Here is a 15506-nt window from a genome sequence, read left to right on the forward strand (position 1 = left end):
CGGTCACATTCTCCGGTACTGCCCATACAGGAGAATGGGCATCCGAGGGTTCCCTTACGACGCCCCACGACCACAACCCGGCCAGCGACCAGCCGAAATCGAGGATTTTTTGCGTCGGGAAGGATACTCATCGCCGAGCCGCCTATCGCGTTCTCCGTCGCCATCGTCACCGCGCTAAGTATCTCCTAGCCGAGGCTACGCAGTGCGTGGACGCTTCCCCAGCCCCCGAAGGTTAAACTGAATAAAGCAGCCTCTGGAGGTGAGGTTGCTTCTGAGCGCAAGAACTAAGATCTTCCATCGACGAAAACAGAAGACCATGCCCCCTACGACGACGACTAACCCCACGACAACGACGAACCCTACGACAACGACGAACCCTACGACAACGACGAACCCTACGACGACGACTCCTACGAAGACGACGACTCCTACGAAGACGACGACTCCTACGAAGACGACGACTCCTACGAAGACGACGACTCCTACGAAGACGACGACTCCTACGATAACGACGACTCCTACGATAACGACGACTCCTACGAAGACGACGACTCCTACGAAGACGACGACCCCTACGAAGACGACGACCCCTACAACGACGACGATGATTACGACGACGACGATGATTACGACGACGACGATTATTACGACGACGACGATTATTACGACGACGACGATGATTACGACGACGACGATGATTACGACGACGACCATACCGACGACGACGACGATCCCTACAACGACGATGACTACTACGACGACTACTACGACGACGACAAAAACTACGACAACTCCGACGACAACTCCGACGACAACACCGACGACGACGACGACACGGCCAGACTTGAAGATTTTACCGCTGCCCTTACACCTTATTAGGAAAGCATTCTCCGTGTTTAATTTCAATTTAAAGCATCGAGACGATGCTTCTTTGGAAGGGGGGGTAATGCCACGTATCATTGTAGTGTTTGTTTGTTCACGCTCAAGGCTGCAGGAAAGGGCTGTTATCATTTTTGTTCGTGACGCGAGAAGCGACCAGTCTAATCTCGATTGATCGCAGCCATGAAAGGCTGCATCTAGGTTTTTCCACATTACTGTCGATATCTTGTCCTGCTATCTGGAAGTTTCCTTACCGGCTTTAAATTGAGCGATGCCGCGAGCAGCGGACATTCGTAGTTCGACGACTGATGAGCACGTTTGTTGCTAACGCCGCCGTCGAGTGACTCAGTTCTTTTTTGGGCGCAAGTCAGCCCAAATAAAGAGCTTCGTTTCCAAGACAGGTTGGTGTCTTCCTGACCGCTGCACTGCCGTCACTACAACGTGACAATATGTAGACGAACGACATGTATACGATTGTCTGCCGCGGTGGTGGCCTCGGTTGTGAATGGGTCTTAATGCATGCCAGTGATGCGTCGTAGTCATACATCCGCTTGATGACATCACCCATTTTCTTGTTGTGCGGCTACTCATGACGTATATTGTCTAATGTGAGGCTAGTAATGCTTTGGCATTAAAATTGCCCAGCCCCCACGACCTATCGCACGACGGGCAATAAATGAATTTAAAATAAATAATGAGGCACGAGGTGTAAAAAAGACTCGTTTAGCAGAAAAAACAAGAAAATAGTAAAAGGTGATCTACCGTACCGCCAGCTGCCAGGGAGAGCCAGGCTCGGGGCGTTTACGGAGTTCTTACACTTACAGTTGCAGTTTCCTTAAAATGCAAGTAAAAACATGTAAATATGGACCAATATAAGTAATAACAAGAATAAAAATAAATGTGTCACAAATATTCACAATTCAACCATCTTTTTTTTGCAAGGATGGCCTGGCTTTGCCCGTTTGATTATACCGTAGTTATGAGGCCACAATGAATTATTTACACGATTTTGATTGACTATTAAACAATATATTTTGAGGGCTAATGATGAGAACTGTGTCCTGTACAGTATATTTACAGAGTATATGAACGTGCATTCGTTATGTGTGCTTCAAGATGTAGAAAGCATTTGCAGAAGTATTGGCGAAGATTTTTGTTACTTGTCACTTAGTTTTGGCTTGACTTGTTTATACAACCGTTTATGAAGTGATTACTTGAATATATCTTGTGTCGTTTGAAAGCGTGAGTTTTCAGGTGGTTATAAGGTCTATAGGCGTGTATCCGCTCATCTCGGTGGGAGGTAGCCCTTCAAATACCTTCATGATTTGCTTATCTGTTTGCAGTAATAAACCGAGTAGGCAGCAGCATGCAATAAAACCACGCTTGTCTTTATGTGGATAAGACGAACATTCACAAGCGATCAGTGTGACATGCGGAGGGAAATGCGCCAGCATTTTTTGAATGCTTTGTATTGCGCGGGATCGAAGCCAGGTCTTTCAGATTGAGAGGCGAGTACGCGTAGAACACGCTACGAAGTCTTGTTGGTTCGAACTGAAAAAAAGTAGACCTAGTGAATTCGTTGTGGTCTTTGACGTCGTGAAGTGGCTTTGTGCACTGATGCGTACATGAGTAATCATGATCATGCGAATTTTGAAACGAGGCCCGATAACAATCGCGTTCTACTCTATAAAACATTTCAATTGACAGCCACGACATGTGGTAAAGCAGCGCCATCTATGTTGTAGAGATTAAAGTAAATCCAAATAGCTTACGCTGAATTACGATAGGTGGTGCTATGTCCGTGTTCGGTTTAGGGTGCTTCGATGCCTGCCCGCCGCGCCGCCGTTCAGGGTGGTGACAGCCCCGCGGCGCCGCCATTTTGGTTTGAAGAAGCGCCTCGCGCGCCCGCCGAGCTATCGTTGCAGAGGGCAGGATTCTCATCAATCGCATCGGAAGCTGAAAATTTCTGGCATGTGTGGAATTATGCTTTCGTGCTGAAATGCAGAGCTCATATTCTGTTGTAAAAAAGCACAGTAGTCATGTTGGCAGAGCGCTGCGGTGTTACGAGGAGAGGCGATTGGCGAGTCGGAATGTTAACTGAGTTTTCACTGTCGCAATATTATTGCGTTTGGACGCTGGAAAAATTTTTTGACAAAACCGTTTGTGAAATTACACAACGCTTTTCTGTTCACGTGTTGGTAGGCTCCCTCGAAAATTTGAAGCACATGTTTCGTTTACTGCGTTTAACAGCAGTTCACGGCCTTGTATCACAGATTTGAAAGGTTGTGCACTAAAAAGACGTACACTGGAAAAAGATAGAGACGACAGGAAATCTTATCGTTACACAGAATATCTTTTTTCTGTGTACATCTTTCTAGCGCACAACCTTTCAAATATGAATATGTACCAACTAGCCCGTCAAAAAGCTTTACTATATCAGAGTCCCGGCAGTATTTTTATTTCACAGTGATCCTGTACACGATGAGTCTAGATTACACATGAGCTACAATTTTGAGCTTCCAGTTAGTGTATTGGTGGCATAATAGCACTCTGCATAATCATATCTCTAAGGCAAATGCGGACGTTTAAATGTGTTTTTAATAACAGCGGTCGTTTCATGCACTCAGTGAGGTTTACAGAAAACAGGTAGCTTGCGAAAATTTTGCAAAATAAATTTTATTCAAGGTTAGCACCAGCGACTGTCTTGCTGCCATATCCGTCACATGAATCATCAGGCTGCATCAGCCAACGCAAATAGATGCGTAGCCTCAGCGTTACAAAGCGCTCAAGTAGTCTTTTGTTTAGAGTGGGGTGGTCACTGCAGTGCACCGAAAAAGGAGGTACACATTCTTCCAAGATGCGCCTCAAAGTTTTCATGGGGCTTTTCAATCGGCATATGTCACTTTCCTCAGAAAACTTTTTGAAGGCACTCTCCCAGCTTTCAACGAGGCTCAGTGCTCCGCGACTAACGTAAGTAAGGTTCCTTCCACCACTCACATATTCCTTCATTTGCACAAGAGCATGTTCATCTCCTACTTCTTCTGCAGTAAGCGCCTTTGTGCACACAGCACAAGAAGTTACAGTTGACAGCAGTGGCCTCACCAGAAACCCTGCTAGATGGGCCACAATGTTGCTTTCAATATGAGAAAGAGGTTCAAGATCTTCAAAATCAAAATCATTTACGTCAACTGGGACTTCTTGCTGTACGTGCCTAATTTCCGCAGAAAAAATGTCTACCAGGTACTCACTGTCATCAGTGTCATAACTGGTGGATTTTGGCACTTTCAAGAACTGGCTCACGGAAAGAATCTTTATGGCATTTTTCACGTCATATGGACTCGGGACTGGTTTCAGCATTCTTATAACAGAGAATAAGTTCTCCAGGCAGTCCTGTGCAAACCGTCCTGTTAATACAAACTTGTATCCACATTCCTTCAGGAGAAAAATGTGCAGCTGCAAAATAACATTCGTCGACATAACAACACCTGCCTGGCATGGCTTCCATACCTTCTTCACACCAATGCTTAGGCTATTAATGACCTCAACAGTGAGGTTTAGCACTGAAATTGCTTCCCTGTATTTCTCTTCATTCATGAAGCTAAGAGCCACAACTGGGTGGCGAGCTGTCATCAGGGAGTACCACTTTGAGATCAGTTCAAGAAACCACGCAGTTGTCTCAGCCTTAGGTGGTAGTAGCCGCTGCTCGATATAATACCGAATAGCTGCAGGCGACTCTCTAAATAATTGTACAGCTATTCCTACTTTCATTTTTGTAAAGTGCCCAGTGGACACATGCACATGGGTTAAATTAGGTGCAACTTGTAGCTGATCGCTATCTAAGTTCAAAAGAGCCTCAACGTGTTCGACTGTTATTTCAGTTGTCGGTAAGTTGAACCGTGAAACTATCTCGCTACTCAGGTGCATCGGATCTTTCCGAACAAAATGTCCCCTCACGTTCTTCAGCACATGGGCAGGGTCTGGCATGAAATGTAGTGTCTCGTTGCTTATGAAGGGATGCGGCATACTGGACACTGTTACAGCGTTGCGAGAGCTGCTTAAGTTCAGTGACCTCCACATCGCGCGGTTGGAGCTTCCCATGTCAGAAGTGACACACCGCACACGAAGGCCAATGTCTGTGCAGAGCTTGATAAGGTGGAATACGAAGTCCTTGAGCACATCTCCACTGACGTAAGCACCTGTGTAATGAAAAGCAATTACTTGTTTCCAACGGGTATTTGTGCCACCCACCATAAAGACAAGCGCATGCTTTGCTGGCTGGTCAGATGAAGGCAATGTTATCATTCCAAGCAGAGTATCGTTGCCACGGTCAAGTTCTATCCCACTCCGGATTTCCATCTCATCAAGAAATAGTATGCAATCTTTTTCGATATCTTTCATTGAAGATATTTTTGTTTGCATTGCAGACAATATTTCATGCAGCACGCCAGGCTTGAAAGACAGATGCTGCAATCTTCTACATAGTGTGCGCCGTGATGGCAGGGGGTAGCCTTGCTCTATGAGGAGGTCATAACCTGTACTTCCACAGGCGAACTTGAGTTGCAGTGCCTTTTTTACTGTGTCGGCACTCCACGTGCGGCATGTTCTATCCTGCCTTTCTAGAGCTGTCTTCTGGTCTTCGTTCAGATATTTCAAGTTGGCAGTCAACATTGTGACCTTTGTTTCTAGCTTGGCTGCTTGCCTCGTAGCAGTCCTGATATTCTTTTTAGCGACAGACAGACTTTCCTTAAGCTGAGAGTTTTTCTTCTGCATGTCCTGGAGAGCTTTCCGCATTTCGCTCGTTGACAGTGAGTCAACATCCAAGATGTCACAGTGCTCCTTCTGTTCCTCTTCTTCTCTGCTATCGCTAATGCAGAGTTCACCTGTGTCTAGCTCCTGATCGTTGGGAGATGAAGGTCCGGGTGAGGCAATATCTGTCGACTGAAATGATTCGGTAGCTGAAGTTGCAGAATCAGCTAAACTTCGTCGCCTCACAGGAGGTTTCCTGCGTTTCGGTTGCGCTGCATGGAGAAATAAAGGCATTCATATTCAATAAGCATAACGCTTGTAATTGGAAGCAACACAGTGACTCACAAGAAATCATTACTTACGTCTAAAATCAAAGAGAGTCGGAACTGCAGTAGACTTCAGCAGCCGCCGCCCGTCTTGTCTGGCATTTTCGTACTGGTCAGGCTCAAAGTGACGCTAGAAAATGTTAACACGGAAGCAATCTTAGAGACAAGCAGGCCACACATGCAAGCACACAGAGTAAGCAGGACAGGCTCTTCTGAACTATCATGCAGATGCACTTATATTCACGAAAGTGTCATTGACACCACCGAGCTGATCACTGCTAACATTTTGGTTATTTACTGGGATGCTGAAACAAATTCGCATCATCGAATTTTCGGCTTATACCACCTCGATTATTCACGTACCGCTATCAGGATCGCAGTGAAGGTGCACTGAGTCGCGACACGTTGCGCGCACTAAGTAGAGCGACATAAGCATGCGCACCTGCAGCTGCAAACAAACAAGACAGAACAGTAAAGGGAAAACTACCGAAGGCACCTAAGTCTCCCTACATAGGCTTTCCAAAAATATATGACTAAATAATGCAGCGTAAACAGCAATCCAATTACAATTAACTAGCAGTAATTAATTGAAACCTCTAATGAGCGCAGCGTAGTTATACTGGACATAAGCTATCCAACGATATAACACTTGCGGCTGTATACTAAACATAGGCTGCACAGCCACCGCGGACACATCATAGAGTAATATAGAAGTAAAGAGCGGACACTCCCGTAGGCCCCAGCGGCCGACTTTTGTGCACAGCGCACCTAGCGGACCCGGGGAAACGCACTGGCCTCAGAGATGAGAGGCGATACTTTCATTGCGTCTTGTGCGTTCTCCCCTCTCGCGGAAGAGGCGGTGTCACATTGCCCAGCTGAGCAGCTGGCCACCAGCGTGACGATTACGGAGCACGCAACGATTATCCAAGTTTCGACGCTCGTCAAAAGCGTTTGGCTTTGATCGCTTGCCTGGACGCCGCGGCAAAACACGTCACCCACAAGCCGCAAAGGCGTTATGCCACGCATCGCGTGCGCTTGGCAAGCGGCAGTGAACCTATACGTGCATTCTGTCAGGGTGACAATGAGCGCATCAGTCACTCCGCAGAAGGAAGCCAAGACATGCCAAGACCATACTCTTTTTCTTTTTTTTTTATTAGCAGGTTCAGTGCCATCTGGCGGAAACGGGGAAGCGCCGAACTCGGCCGCGAAAGGGCCCGAGTGTCCGCTCTTTACTTCTATGTTACTCTATGGACACATTCTGTACACGTCACGTATGAAGAAGAAATGCTACGCGTTAAACGACGGCCGACCAACTTAGACAACTTCCCTATCAAACTCCGAGTCACAAGCAAGCTTCGATCACATACCTCGCATATCTTCGATGTGTCAGTCGCTTTCCACTTCTCCCGCTTCACTTGAGCCTCCCACTTCTTTCTTCTCTCAGGGTCTCGGGGAAACCGAAAAGTCCGCAGTCCTTTTTTCCATGAGCCGCTGCACAGCGGAACGCAGCAGCCCGTCATTCTCTTATCTTGTTCACCCACCCACGGGCGAACGATAAGAATACTGTTACACTGCAAGAACGTGTGCGAAAATGTGTTCAATGTCGGTTGCTCACGAGAGCACGAAAATGCCGCCTCACCAACTCGTCGACCGCACGGGAGACACGTGCAACGGGCAGCAACGTCGAACCAAAATGGCGGCGCGTCTGCCGAACGGCGGCGCGGAGCGTTACAAAGGCTGTCACCACCCTGAACGGCGGCGCGGCGGGCAGGCATCGAGGCACCCTAGTTCGGTTTAAATTTGGGTTTATGGAATTCTACGCTCTCGAGTGACTCAGGCTATGAGGGACTCCTTAGTGGAGGGCTTGGGTAATTTCGGTGACTTGAAGTTCTTTAACGTGCACTGACACCGCACAGAGGTTGTGGATTTGAATTTGGAGGAACGGCAGACGAAGCCTTCGAAGACGTCAACTGGTCCGAACGCGGAGCGTGGTGATAACACGACGCTTTCGCCCCTGCGGGCGGCACCATGGGTGGAACCCTTCTCGACCTCTTCTGTCTTCATAAGGGCAGCCAGCGGTGATCAGAGCTCTGTGCGTCATGTTTTGTGCGGGTGTCAACCATTGCGACGTCAAGGAACCCGTACCACACGAGCGCCAGTGTAGTACTCGTCTGTGTGCTCTTCTAGTCAACGAATGCGACGCCAACATAGACGCGGACTTCCATTACGGCCTCTCTCTCTGTCTTTTGGTCTGCGAACTGAAGTGTGAAAATATGAACTCGGTATAGTGTCGTTTCTTGCATTCTACTAGAAATACTACTGAACTGCAGACATAGGTGGCCGGGCTTTGTCAAGCCGTAGTTATGCGCCTTTTACCCGTCACCGTCTTTCTCCCTGAGAGCAAATGAAGCTTGATTTTATTCGACTTCTCAAGGTGGTGGTGTTATAATTGCCATCACAAATTGCTTCTCAGCTCAGATTGTCGACACTGATTGCGGCTTGGAGATCGTACGGACTGCGGTGGATTTATCGACCACAGTAACTGGTGCTATGGGTGTGTGTATGGGTGTGTGTCCACCAGATGCCCGACATCTGTTTGTTGATGTCCTTAGCGTGTCACTGAACTGCATACAAAGCAAGTACCTGACGTCGGCGATAATTTTGATATTAGCTATCTGGAAATAGACGGCCAGATCTGTGGGCTTGCCGAACAGTGGGTTGACCCCGGGAGCCGAGCGGTAGCACTTGATTCACTGCAACAATAGCTAGGTGCCTGAAGCGACGTGACCTCAGTTTATAGGGCGCATCACATATCTGTCACAGGACGCCAAAGCAGGCGCGGAATCCAGTTAGCTTTTACAGCACAATTGTCCTCTCTCCCTCCCGCCAAGACGTGCGCCGTCGTTGGTCACGCGCGGCGGAAGCGTCTGGGACCTTCTTAGTGCTTCTCCGCCGGCGAGTCACCTCCGCCTCCGAGCGATGAAGAGAAGATGCAGCCAAGTGCACGCAAGGTTACACACTCCCAACGCGCTAAGACGGTAGACTTCTTCAAGATTCTCGAACAATTTATGCTTCGGAGCGCGTGCTTCCTTCGCATCGCACCGGCTGAACAAAAATGTGCGTCGATTTTCGTGACATACGAGCCTCCCAGCGCATTTCAGTATTATGCAGTGCTGCCTACGGGAGGGCACCAAAATTTGCCTCTTCTTCAGATTTTAAAATTGTATAGCATCGTAACACAGATTAACATCGAAAATGATTCACAGTTTTAAGTACCCTAAATATGGTGTTTAAGATAGTATGTGACGATCTGGCATAGCTGATATTGCCTAACACATGAAAGATGGCGCCTGGTAGCAAGTTACGCTAGATGAATGAATAGGGTGATTTCACGTGAGTTCGAAGAAAGCATGGCTGCACGATCACTTAAATTTGTTTCAATTTTTTGTGTATTGTTGCCTGATGACTGGACAGAAGTGATCTGCCACTGGTTTTACCCCAATTTTTTGCTGAGCACCCGAAATTAACAACGGCGAAGTGATGTAGTACCGCGCTCACGTGCGCTGCTCTTTTGACCAATTTTGGATTTTTATTTTTTTATACCCCCACTAACTGAAAAATTATGGAAAGTATTCGGTTTACAAAAATCGTAAAGCACAAGCAGCGGGAATTTTAGCGAACAAACGCAGTACGATACAAATTTTACCAGCAGTGAACTAGCATACAATACAAACATTAGCAAAGCTGATCATAGCGTAATAGAAGTAGTATAAATTTTCGGCCGGTAAACTAGGGTACCATGAAAACATGAGGTAAATGTATCATGGCAAAAAAAAAAGAATAAAACAGCCTACTTGTGAACAAAACTAAATGAAATCACGAAACAAAAATCCAGGCAGTGACAGGGCGAAAGAAACAAACAAAAATGCTTATTTACGCAGTGTGTACGGGAAGCTGGTTCTATTCTTTTAACGCACGTGACATGATCGACTAAAAACAAAGTGTTTGTGTGGCAGTGACTTACGTGAACTTTGTGTTGGTGATCAAAATGTGACGAACTGGCGCTGATATAAAGTGTTTTTTTTTCTTCAAATTTAAACAGCGCGAACTTTTCAGACGAATACACAGGCAGACATGACAGGACGGGTATATCTGTGTATTCGTCTGGAAAGTTCGCGCTGTTTAAATTTGAAGAAAGGAAAATGCATCACGAACTAGCCCTGCAACGTGTTTTACTGATAAACTGGCTGACGGGACGAGCTGGTTTACTTTACTTTGCTGGGCGCTTTTTTCCTCTCGCTCCAGTGTAATTCGCCGTTCCTGTCGTGAAGCGTGCGGCTGGAAACAGCGACATCGCTCTCGGCGACTCCTCGAACACCAGCCGTGAACTGAAATATTCCAGTCGCACTTGTCTTTCTTTTTATGCGTGGTTCACTGTGTTATTTTGTAACGCAGTGAAATGGTTGCTTTGCGAAGTCTCGTTTTTCTGCACAATTTGAGCGTTATTTGAACATAATCGTTTTATTCACTAACTTAGGCCAAGGGTTTCATAAGACAAAAATTAAAAGTTTAACATTGCACCGGCAAGACATTTCGATTGCGGAGTTTAGGTTTGGTTTATTGGGTTTAAACGTCCCAAAGCAACCCAGGCTATAAGGGACGCCGTAGTGAAGGACTCCGGAAATTTCGACCACCTCTGGTTCTTTAACGTGCACTGACATCGCACAGTACACGGGCCTCTAGAATTTCGCCTCCATCGAAATTCGGCCGCCGCGGCCGGGGTCGAACCCGTGTATTTCGAGTAAGCAGTCGAGCGCCGTAACCACTGAGCTACCGCGGCGGGCTATTGCGGAGTTTACTGACAGGGGTCATAATTTTCGGCGCTCGTGTAGAACTACAGTTCAGGAGAGCAAGCTGCCGGGTCTAGTTGATGAAGCATGTTATATAGAAATCAGCGCTAAAAAACGGACAAGTTTTTTTGCGCTGATTTCTATATATAACATGTAGAACTAGCCTTGTGTTTTGCTCTCTATTTTTTGTAATAATGACGCCTTCAAACGACTTCATTCGCTCACCGACTTCAGCTGTTAGAGATGACTGGTTACTGGGCTGATATGTAAGGGTGCGACCCAAACAGCGGAAGTCGGGTTGCGCCGGCGCCTGAGAGTACGCTGCCGCTGTCACTGCTCGATGACAGCTCGTGACGTCAGCGAAAGCGCAAACAATGGCGGGCGTATCGCCTTTCCGCCGCTCGGAGAAACCAATAACGCGGATGCAAGCATCGAGCGCTCTCATACAGTCAGACATTGACGCAATGTGCAAAAGTCAACAGCGCGAGGGCGAACTCGTGCCACAGAAAAAGAAAGACAAGTGATGGCGCCGCCGAATTCGAACAAGCTTCCCAGAGATTGTCGCCAGGATTCATTCAGTTACCAGGTTTTTCATCCGAGTGAGGATCAGAAACGCTGAAACAAGGATATGAAACAAGTCACCCCCAGGCCGGCATCCGACTCCCTCAGCCCTTACAAAAAAAGTTTTAGAGAGTCTATAGAGTCATAGACTTCTGTCTGTAAAGTCTATAGACTGTCTATAGACAAATACTAGGGAACAGTCTATAGGCAATAAAAATGTCATAGACAGTTTACAGACAATGTATAGATTTATGGCCATCCACTTTTAGCATACTTTTGTTAATAGACAGTCTATAGACTATGAATATACAAGAAGCAATATCTATAGGAAATCAATAGAGTCAATAAGAAGGCTATAGACTGTCTATAGATCGTTTTTATAAGGAAGGGGTGGAGGAGTCCCGCAAACCCTGCTGGGCCCTTTCGGGGGAAACCCAGTTTCGAAAGCTCAGCCTGCAAAGGCGCTTCTTGTTTCACTGAGAAGTGATAAGTTCAAGCTCCGTACTGTCTAATCAGCGTGTCTCAACATACGTACAAGTTCAGCTATCACCACTCTAAGCGATCCTTCGTTCCGGAGAGAGTACTTGAGACTACCACTGTGGTCTTGGGCAAGCCGGTTTTTCCGGTTGTCTGATTTGCGAGAAAAAATAAGGGCTACAAGTGGGCTTTCACCGCACGAGGCGATTTTAGTTTTGTTTGACGGCGGAACGATTCATTGGCCCGTCAACACAACTGCTTGGTCCAAGGCCCTTTTCCTAGGCATTGTACCCCAAAAAAGCCGAACCCCAGGGCAGGAGAAATATGGAACCCATTAGAAAATCGCTGGGTACCCGGCGGCACTGAGCACGGGGGATCGAAACAATCGTTCAACTCAATCGCTCGAACTAAATCGTTCTTCAACAACGCCCAGCATGGTTTCCGAAAATCGCTTTCATGTGCAACACAACTAGCATTTTCACTAACAGTCTTCATTTTATTATTTATAAATATTCTGTAGCTGACACATACGTGTTGATTTCAGGAATGATTTTAAAAGTTTGTTATCGACTCCTCCTATACAAACTAGCAAAACGAAATCTTGAACCTAACCTTTCACTTTGCCTTGCAAAATTTCTTTTAAACTTTTCCCAGTTTCTCTCAGCCAATAATCGCAACTCTTCCTTATGTTACATTGGCTCTGGTGTGCCTCAGAATCGGTGTCAGGTTCTTTGTTGTTCCTAATTTACATTTATGACCTACCTGACTGCGTATCTTTTAACATTAATTTATTTGGTATGATTTTCTTGTCTTTCATTAAATTGCCAGTTTTGATGATACTTATGCCTTGGAACATGGCATTACTAATTGGTGGGATTGCTGGAAAAAGGATATTATTACCTCTAAATGTAAAGCCTTTCTTGTCACAGGAATTTCTGCCAGTCCTAGCCTCTATAACCTAAATAACAGTGCTCTCGAATCTGTTACTTCCTACCGTTATCTCGGCATTGAAATCTCTTATATTACTTGGTCCGTCCACATTAACACAATTATCAACAATGCCAATCCCATGCTTGATCGTTATCGGCCTAATATTTTTCAGCCCCCAGCTCGCTTAAAGGGGTCCAGAAACACAATTTTAGTTAACTGTTTTACCTGTTGATTGCATACAGTGAGTTATAATGGTGCTATTAGCGTCGTTAATACCGCGTATATTCCGTTTTTTAATATTTTAATGTCCTCCCAAAAACAACTTCATGGCTCTGATGGTGTCGCCACACAGTGGCGGGTTTTAGCAGCGGATATGACATCACCTGGCGCGAGCTTGATGATCGGACAAACAGTAAATATACTTCAAATTGTGTGAATAAATAGACACATTTTGGCACCTGTCTGCGTTTTATATTAGATCAACAAAAACAACTTGTTTGTCTTAGATAAAAGCCCTGCAAAGCAAGTAAAATAAAAATACACCACCAGGGGCGCTCTGGCATGAAAACGACGCTGCTAGTCTCAGCAAGAACGAGTTACAGAGAGCAGGCAACCATGGAGTACAAACTTCCGCGACGTGCTCTGGCTGGCTCTTTTGATTGGTTGCGCCAGGTGCCGTCATTGGGAGAGCGAAATAGGAGTGGGAAGCCCCGCCAAAATCGAGTTGAGGGAAGCGTTTTGTTTGCTTGTATTTTGAAAGTTCTTCACTGAATAACTCCCGTTCCTGTGCATCGATTCCTGTAATTCTTTTTAAGTCAGCATCTGTGTGACATAAACAACCCACCTGAAGTATAGCCGGTACCCCCCAAGCAGTGTTTCGCAGCCCCTTTAATGTCCTCTTATTTAAGACACTCATCCGTAGGAAACTAAAATACGCTGCATTCGTTTGGGACTCCAGCTGTGCTAACCTAAAGTAACACCTCGTTTTTTTCAGGTTAACTCTGTTCATTTTGAATGGGATTATCTACAGGCCTAGTGATCGGCTTTTCGGGGGTAAAATGCTTGTGGTAAATGGACCAAACTGTTGCTTTGGCGGGTCATTGGTTCGTCCCGCCGTCAAACAACTTTAAATCCGCCTCATGCAGTGAAAGCCTACTTGTGGCCGAGGAACGGAGACCACCACGGGGAACGGGGAGCACCAGGCTGGGGAATAATTCGTTCTCATAACTATCATCATCATCAGCCTGACTACTCCCACTGCAGAGCAAAGGCCTCTACCATGTCTCCAATTAACTCTGTCCTTTGCCAGTTGCGGCCACCGTATCCCCGCAGACTTATTAATCTCATCCGCCGATCTAAGTTTCTGCTGCTCCCTGTTACGCTTGCCTTCTCTTGCAATCCACTTCGTTATCCTTAAGGACCAGCGATTATCTTGCCTTCGCATTACATGCCCTATATAAGCCAATTTCTTCTTCTTAATTTCGACTAGGATATCACCCGCTCCGACCGCTTCCGATCTCTTAACGTTACAGCTATCACTTTCCTTTCCATAGCTCGCTGCGTTGTCCTTAACTTAAGCTGAACCCTTTTTTTCTTCCCCATAGTTGAGTACCGGTAAGATACAGCTGTTGTATACTTTTCTCTTGAGGGATATTGGCAAACTGCCTTTCATGATCTGAGAGAACTTGCCATATGCGCTCCACGCCATTCTTCTAGTTATTTCCCTCTCATGATTCGGATCAGCGGTCACTACCTGCCCTAAGTAGACATATTCTCTTACTACTTCCAGCACCTCGCTGCCAATTGCGAACTGCTGTTTCCTTGCTAGACTGTTGAACATTACTTTGGTTTTATGTATGTTAATTTTTAGTCCCACCGTTCTGCTCTGCCTTTCTAACTCACTGATCATGCTTTGCAGTTCATGTCCTGAGTGACTTAGCTAGGCAATGTCATCAACGAATCGCAAATTACTCAGGTATTCTCCATTAACACTTATCCCCAACTGTTCCCATTCCAGCCCCCGGAATACCTCCTGTAAGCACGCAGTGAAGAGCATTGGCGAGATCGTGTCTCCCTGCCTGACACCTTTCCTTATAAAAATTTTGATGCTGACTTTGTGGAGGACTATGATAGCTGTGCAATCGTTATAAATCTTTTCCAATATTTTCACATAGCGCTTTTTTACACCTCGATTCCGCTATGCCTGCATGACAGCTGAGGTTTCCACTGAGAGGTTGTTTACAATCTGCGGATTTCTCTTTGACCTGATTGATAGCGTGATTATGGTCTATCGTCGAGTATCCTTTACGAAAGCCTACCTGATCATTTGGTTGATTGAAGTCTACGGTTGTCCTTAGTCTATTAGCGATTACCTTAGCAAATACCTTGTAGGCAACGAAAAGTAAGCTGATCGGCCCGTAATTCTTCAAGTCCTTGACGTATCCTTTCTCATGAATTAACATAACGTTAGCGTTCTTCCACGCTCCTGGTACACTCGAGCGAGCCATTGCGTGTACGGAGTGGCCAGTTTTTCTAGTACAATATTTCTTCCGTCCTTCAAAAAATCTGCTGTTACCTGGTCCTCACCAGCTGCTTTCCACCTTTGCATTGCTCCTAAGGCTTTATTTACTTCCTCCCTTACTGGATTGATGTCCCATTGCTGTGCTCTACTGCCTCTATCATCGTGCTCTTGTAACAAAGTCATGCATGACTTTGTTATGCATGATCATGATGTTAT

The 15506-nt window shown here is 46.1% G+C and overlaps 2 protein-coding genes across 3 annotated transcripts in view; one reads left to right on the plus strand and one right to left on the minus strand.

The window, feature by feature from the left end:
• Positions 1 to 15506, plus strand: part of LOC149325131 (potassium voltage-gated channel subfamily KQT member 1-like) — a 469319-nt gene that overhangs the window by 126144 nt on the left and 327669 nt on the right. The window lies entirely within an intron of this gene.
• Positions 3556 to 7721, minus strand: LOC149325132 (uncharacterized). The gene is made up of 4 exons (XM_089563314.1): positions 7319 to 7721; positions 5988 to 6081; positions 4834 to 5897; positions 3556 to 3615 (listed from the first exon to the last, which is right to left on the minus strand). The coding sequence occupies exons 1-4, from the start codon at positions 7469 to 7471 to the stop codon at positions 3556 to 3558; spliced, it is 1371 nt and encodes a 456-aa protein (XP_089419440.1). The 5' UTR covers positions 7472 to 7721.

The sequence above is a fragment of the Amblyomma mixtum genome, chromosome 10, assembly GCF_055824585.1.
Source record: "Amblyomma mixtum isolate Tamu chromosome 10, ASM5582458v1, whole genome shotgun sequence".
Taxonomy (NCBI): Eukaryota; Metazoa; Arthropoda; class Arachnida; order Ixodida; family Ixodidae; genus Amblyomma; species Amblyomma mixtum.

What these genes read in the sequence shown, in the direction of transcription:
- LOC149325132 (XM_089563314.1), bottom strand. Translation starts at nt 7,471, where the DNA reads ATGACGGGCTGCTGCGTTCCGCTGTGCAGCGGCTCATGGAAAAAAGGA. An exon ending in ACACATCGAAGATATGCGAG is followed by an intron (nt 6,082 to 7,318) that starts GTATGTGATCGA and finishes AACATTTTCTAG; the next exon opens with CGTCACTTTGAGCCTGACCA. An exon ending in CTGCCCATGTGCTGAAGAAC is followed by an intron (nt 3,616 to 4,833) that starts GTGAGGGGACAT and finishes TGGCTGATGCAG; the next exon opens with CCTGATGATTCATGTGACGG.